The following is a 7220-nucleotide window of genomic DNA, read 5'->3' as shown; positions in this document are numbered from 1 at the left end:
GGAATTTTTTATTTTGATTTTGAACTTTCATTTTCTTAACACAAAAGGTGACAACATAACTACCTCTACTTTTTTATGTTGACCATTTTGAACTCTTGAATGGATCATGTATGATGTTAACACATACAACCATGTCATTGACGATAGATATATAACCATAAAGCTCCATCAATGCCATGTTTCTTCTAGGCATATGCTCACGAACAATGTTGTTGTTACCTAAGATGGAATTTAAAACATAATAATAGTGAACTGTGAACATATGCTCATTATGAATCGACTATCTTATGTAATAAGAGAAGAATTTGTGGAACATACCAGAAATATTGTTGTTAGGCAAAGTCATCATGTCGTTTGACAAAGGCATATGTTCCTGTGATCAATACAATAAATGTCCTTAGATCTTGATCTTATGATTTATAAGTTCTATATAGCTTATGAGGTTTATGAGTGACATGTACATGATAATCAAATCATATGCAAAATGAAGGACAAAATGGATTCACCTGTAGTTTGACTAACAAGGTGATTATCTAGATAATGATACTCGAGTTGGTAAGGGATCTTCACCTCGAAAGCGTGTAGTTCTGAGTTCGACTCCTCTTATTTTCTTGAGACCACTAGCATAGGAGTGTTATGAACTCTTCAAGAAGAGGGGTGAAACTAACTAGGTTAGGCCCTAAAATTTAAAGCCCATCCACAGTACCTTTTGGGTGTGTAAGAAATGTATACTAGTCTAAATGCAAAACGGAGGAATGAATAAAAAAACCCTAGTGCTCCACTACGTCCACTCCAGTAGGGTTTTTTCAAATTTAAATTAAAGTAATGCCCAGGAAACACCATGTTAGTATTGTCATATGCTACATTGTAAAATAGAACTAATAATATAAGTATTTATTTTATTTTATAATCGGCTAATAGTTGATCGAAAACTGAGATATTTGTATTCGTATCAAATTAATTTCTAAATGAATATGGCTAATTTTCATATAGTGGTTTTCTATATACAGGTAACTCTAAACGAAAGCGAATTGAATTCACATTTTTGAATATCTTTTGACATCTTTTTGATGATGAGACTTCGTTTGTAAATGGGTAATTTAGGTATTTTAAAATAATAAGGGATAAGGAAAGGTAAAAATTTACTTTGGAAGGGGGAATCACATAATCGTTGCCGTATCTCTCTTCTACTACCAACTTTATTCTTTCCTAAAAGAGAGCGGGTTGGATTCATAGGGAATGATTTCTGGGGGAATTTTTTTTTGAATTGAATTTGGATTGGCATATCATATGGATCAGCTACAGGTAGAGGTGTCTTTTTTCTTTCACAAATGTCAAATAACTCTTAAAAACCTAACGAACCGGGGAGTAAAAGCATCAAAATAATGTTTGGTAGCACCCGGTGACATAGTTTGAGAAATCAACTATCGGATCACAAGAGTCGGCCATCCGTAGGTATCAGTAAAGGCCGATACTAAATCCTACTAGATTCTGTATCGTATGGACGAAGGGTAACCAAATAAAAAAAAATAAAAAATAAAAAACCAACTTTTTGAAGAAAACCATGAGTGGGTCCGTCCGATCAAGACCAATCCCAATATCAATTACTAAAATTGTACCTGGTGGCAGTTTCTAGAATGAAAAATAGGTTTGGTATGATTAATTCTTGACTTCTTGTGGCCCGATTTAATTATTTATTATTTATTTATTTATTTTATTTTATTGCTTTTTCTTTATTTAGGTGTAGATTCTTGTGGCCCAAACTTTAATTATTTCCAAGTCAGTTTCAATAAGATTTCTTGAATGAAGAAGAGTTGCGGCCCATCTTAAGCCCAAAATGAAATCTGATATCTGGCCCAATTATGACGCAGGGTTGATTTCAGGATCAATTCAGTCTATTTCTATCCATCTTCTTCTTCTTTTTTGGTAAGCAGTCTATCCATCTTCACTGGAACTCAGCCTTATATGTAATTAGAGATCGTTTTTGGATGTACAGACTTAGATTTGGATATACAGTTAGTATATTCTGCCTTTTCCTTATTTGTGATTCGAGATTTTTTTTTTGGATAAGATAATATTGGCTTTTCACATGTAATTTTGTTGAAACAATGGAGGAAGAGAGAGAGGAACAAACATTTTCGTTACATCTAAGAAGAACTACACCTTCTACCACACAAAAAAAAGAAGAAGAACCGCAAATCATTCACTAATAATTAATAATGGGAGATCCATGTTCAAACTGAATACTTACAAATCATTCACTAATAATGGGATAAACATTTTCATTGGATCTAAGAAGAACTACACCTACATCTTCTAAAAAAAAAAAAAAAGATGAAGAAGAAGAACTACTCCTTATTGAAACTGAATGTCTACAATTCATCAATTAATAATGGGAGATCCTTAAGGAAGGTAGGTGGTTTGATGATCCCACCACGAAGAACAGTAGGTGGTGGGAGAGTCTTAAGGCAGCTTTGTGGATTGATGATCCCACCAAGAATGCTTCCATATGCATTGAGACAGAAGGGTTGTGTGGTGGTCCCGTCTATGTAATTAAGATTTATTTCTTGCAATTTGATATCTTTACATGGAGGGGGTATCACTGCAATTGAAATTCATCGCTACTTCACTGGCCGATGTTCCCTTGATGTCCGTGTAGGTAACGTTACTTATCTCTGTACGATTCCCAGGGGTCTGCATGGACACATATAATATAATCGCATTATAATACTATATAAGATCATGATCCGTCGAGAGAGAGAGAGAGATAAGAGAGAGAAGAGTACGTAGGAGTGAGTATTACCTGTGGAGGCAGCCTATATTGTGTGGGCAGTAATTTTAATCGATGATGATGGGGTTTTTGACGTTATTCACTATAATCTTTTGGAAAACCGCTCCTCTAACGAACGCAGTGCTTGGCCTTGCCCATGATTTTATCCTAACTCCGTTTGTACTCCCAGTGAACGTTGAGTTCATAACCACCACCCCTTCCACTCCTTCAATTGCCTCTTTCCCTAAGCTCCCAATGTTGCAGAAAAATAACACCAACCAACTAATCAATATATTCATATAGATAGATAGATAGATAGATCCTTCAATTCCTTCCTGAGTGATGACTGCTATACTTACCTTATACCATGTCCAGGTCCACAATTGACTCCCACAATATGCAAGTCACGAGTGGCTGGTCCGATGGAGATGCAATCGTCACCAGTCATGATAATGGTGCCATTTACACGTACTAGGGTTGAATTCTGGACATGTATCCCATCTGTGTTTGGACTGCCTCCAGGGGCTTCAATCCTTCCTCCTTCCAGTGTTACATTCAGGCTTGAGTGAATCACAATATGGTATAGCTTCGCATCGTTGGAATTCAAATTCTTGATTTTATGTCTTTTGAATTGTAAAAGGCAAGCGACTACAATCCATCCATACAAACATATAACTCATTAGTTAAATAATTAATTAATGAGGAATATTAAGAACCAACCCAAAACCCATGCAGGGAACTGTACTTCTGTTGCACCGGGAGGACATTGGGCAGAAGCAGCTCCTCCTTTGCAATCCCACAAGGTTCTGCCTTGAGCTTCAAGAACTCCTCCAATAAGAGACACCCCTTGAACATTCTGAAATTTTACCCAGTAGTCAGATGGATGACCCTCGGAGTCATTCATCTATTTGTAGTCAGGAGCAACAGGAGTACTGCCTTCCATTTGGAAGGTAATTGTAAACTTGTTGGTACATGGTCCATCAAACATAGCTGAGCTTAGGAAATACTTTTTTCTCGGTACTAATATCGTAGTTGGCTCCATGGAGTTCTTGCAAGCATCATTCCATGCTTCTAACATCGCCGGATTTGAATCTGTTCTCCCATCATCTCTAGCACCGTGAGTCTCAATGTTGATGATTTTTTCAGCAGTAACAGCAAACGAAAGTTGATGAAAGAATATAAAGAAGAAGAAGAAGAAGAAGAAGATGACAAGGGGACGAAGAAGATGAGCAAGAGAGTTTTTCAGTGCCATTAAGTGTTAACAGTGATCATAATTGAAGAAGAAATTGAATAATATTGCTGCTGGTTAATCAAAGAAGATCGAATAGTCGCAGGTTTATCATGAGCGGGAAGGAATAGCTACAGCCACCTTTGTATAGTTAGTGTACGTAGAGGATAGGATCAAGGTTTTTTTGGAGCTTAAGTCATGACTCTGCAAAACATGATTTAATTAAGGAAAGGAAAGGAAAGCCACGCCATGCCAATTAGATACCTTCATGTAATTCTTATCTCAGCCTTATCCCATTTTGATCATGTGCAAAAATAATTTCACAGAAGAAGGCAGTAGCAATATTGCTGCGTATCTATATCCTCTTCACCTTCCAAATAAATTCTATATAATTTTGGTATTGTTTGCAGTGCAAGTCTGGCGAGTTGAGTCTGAAGAAGAAGAAGAAGAAGAAGAAGAAGAAAATCTTGTATGATTAAGATCGATCTCAACTTGTTAGATTCATTCTTCGGATTCAGTTTCCAACTTTAAATTCCCTCCTCGCAGGAGATGCGGCGGAGGGAATATCAGACATGGTGATGACAAGGTAAGTGCTCATCTCAACTCTATTAGATCCTACTGTTTCAAATCTGGCGAGTTGAGTCAGTAATTAATTTGTCTTTTCAAAATTGGATTTCGGAGATGGGTACGTGAACAAAGAAAATTCTACTTAATTGGAAGATCGATCTCTAGTTCAACTTGTGAGATTCATTATGAGGATTTAGTTTCTAATTTTAGAAGATTTCTCAACATATATATATGACATATCCCTTCTCGCAGGGAGACGCGGCGGAGGGAATTTCATATGTGGCGATTACAAGGTACTCACCATGCTGACTCAGTAATTAATTAATGTTATGATAAGTAATTGATGACACAGCAAAGATGAAGCTTCTCGATCATCTATCTACTATAAATTACTAACATTGTAAAACCTACCTCTTCCATAAGCAATCAGGCATCAACTTAATTAAGCTTTTTGGTCTTGCTATTGACTGCGTACTTAGGCGATTCATATTCTGTTTTCTCAAAATCCAATAACCTTTTTTTGTTAACCATGATGATGCAACTCTTCTCCAAGTTGTTTATCTTCATCTCCATGGCTCTAAGGTGGTCTTTAGATTTCCCTTTAATTAGAGAGGCAACTGTGGATTGTGGGTCTAATGTTGCATACACAATCACTGTTGATAAGAATGGTCATGGAAATTTTACCACCGTTCAAGGCGCAATCGATTCTATTCCTTCAAACAACAATCAATGGGTTTGTATTTCTGTACAAGCTGGGATATACATGTAAGTGAATTTGATCTTAATTAATTCCCCTTTTTTTTTTTTTTTCTAAATCATCAATCCAATTATAGCTAATTTATCTGTTTGTATATATATATATATTTGTGTTTTTGTAGAGAGCAAGTAACAATTGACCAGGACAAACCGTGTATTTTCCTGAAAGGAGTCAATAGAAGTGTTACGAGCATTGAATATGCTGCCCATGGACAACTAAATACTACTCCTACTTTCAGCTCAAAGGCCGACAATTTTGTTGCCAAAGATATTTCCTTCAAGGTAATTTAATTTAATTCAATTCAACTCTCTTGTCTTTTCTTAGTATAGATAGAGTATTATGAATAACTGATGATGATTAATTAATCTGAATTAATATTCATATAGAATACATTCAACCTGGGATCATATGAAGAGGTTAGCCCAGCAACTGCAGTTCTAGTTTATGGTGATAAAGCTGCTTTCTATTCTTGTGGTTTCTATGGTTTGCAAGATACATTATGGGATCAACTTGGGCGACATTACTTTGAGCAATGTTACGTCGAAGGTTCAGTGGATTTTATCTTTGGTCTAGGCTACTCGATGTACAAGGTAGGCATCTAGGAAAAAAAAAATTTCGATCTTACCATAAACTTGTTCTATTTCAGGATTAATTTTCTAATCTTTTCTTAATCTTTTCTTAATCTTTCTATGTTATGAAGGACTGTGTCATTAGTGTTACTCCAGTTAAGAACCCAGGTTTTATAACAGCTCAACATCGAAACTCACCCAATGAAATAAATGGATATGTGTTCAATGGTGGGAGTGTGGTGGGTGAAGGTACAGCTTATCTTGGAAGGGCTTATGGGCCTTACTCCACAGTAATATGGTATGGGACAAGCTTCTTCAAGGGCGTGGTTCCACAAGGATGGGATAACTGGAACCGTACCGGCCAAGAGTATGATCCGATTAATCTTCACTTCATCCATCCTTTAATATTTAATTTCCATTGAATTAATTAATCATTTTTAATTATTGGGGTTTAATATATTATTTAATTTTTCATACATGACCATCATCGATCAGGCCAAACTTTACGTATGCGGAGGTTAATTGCTCTGGACCTGGGGCTGATACTTCCAAGCGTGTGAAATGGGAAAAGAAGCTCAGTGATTCCGAACTCCAAAAATTCATACAACCATCATTATCTATTGACTCCGACGGATGGATTGCGAAACAACCTCATTCATGATCGTCTGATCGATCTTACTTATTACTATATATTGCATATATACTAGTACTTGTTCTACGTACGTACTTGATCATTCATCGATGCATGCATGGATCTTTTTATTAATGTAACCATCAATTCTTCACAATCTTTATTATTAATTATAATATTTATTCATTATTCTTTTCCATATATTATTGTATTTTCCCCTTCCCTTTAGTGTTAATGGGTGTAGATCGTCTCCACAAAATGAACTCACAGAGATGTATATGTCAGGAAACAACTGAACATCGAATTGGGTTATTTTGAATTATAAAATTGTTCTGCCTTCTCTCTCTCTACGGGTGATAGGAAAACTTTTGCAAATTCTGAACTACCAATCCCCATTGATTTCATCTCTTTCGTATGTTAGACACGATTTCCATAGACGATTTGTAGCCCATGTTGAAAACTAGGCTTTCGTATGCTAGTTTGCTGCTTTTCACGTAAGGGGGAAACTCATATGAGGCCATGAAAGAATAAGGCAAATATTTAAACACGCTAACGTACACTTGCCCCTCTCAGACCCTACCCTGCAGTAGCGGGAGCCTCTGCACTAGGTTATTTTTTTTTTTTTAACAAACTAACCCTTAAGATCAAATGGGATCACAATTCCAAAATTTTCCCAACCCAACATGGCCTGACTTCCT

At 36.2% G+C, this 7220-nt stretch overlaps 1 protein-coding gene and 1 pseudogene across 1 annotated transcript; one reads left to right on the top strand and one right to left on the bottom strand.

Annotated features, from left to right (window-relative positions):
* Positions 1 to 2583: 2583 nt before the first annotated feature.
* LOC122092369 lies at positions 2584 to 3674 on the bottom strand (annotated as a pseudogene).
* A 1358-nt stretch (positions 3675 to 5032) lies between these two features.
* LOC122092368 (probable pectinesterase 55) lies at positions 5033 to 6552 on the top strand. Its single transcript, XM_042662681.1, has 5 exons — positions 5033 to 5330; positions 5444 to 5603; positions 5709 to 5912; positions 6023 to 6258; positions 6387 to 6552. Exons 1-5 carry the CDS (start codon positions 5095 to 5097, stop codon positions 6550 to 6552), a joined length of 1002 nt encoding a protein of 333 aa, XP_042518615.1. The 5' UTR covers positions 5033 to 5094.
* Positions 6553 to 7220: the final 668 nt, after the last annotated feature.

The sequence above is a fragment of the Macadamia integrifolia genome, chromosome 10 (assembly GCF_013358625.1).
Source record: "Macadamia integrifolia cultivar HAES 741 chromosome 10, SCU_Mint_v3, whole genome shotgun sequence".
NCBI classification, from domain to species: domain Eukaryota; kingdom Viridiplantae; phylum Streptophyta; class Magnoliopsida; order Proteales; family Proteaceae; genus Macadamia; species Macadamia integrifolia.
This window is presented reverse-complemented; position numbering and strand designations above follow the sequence as displayed.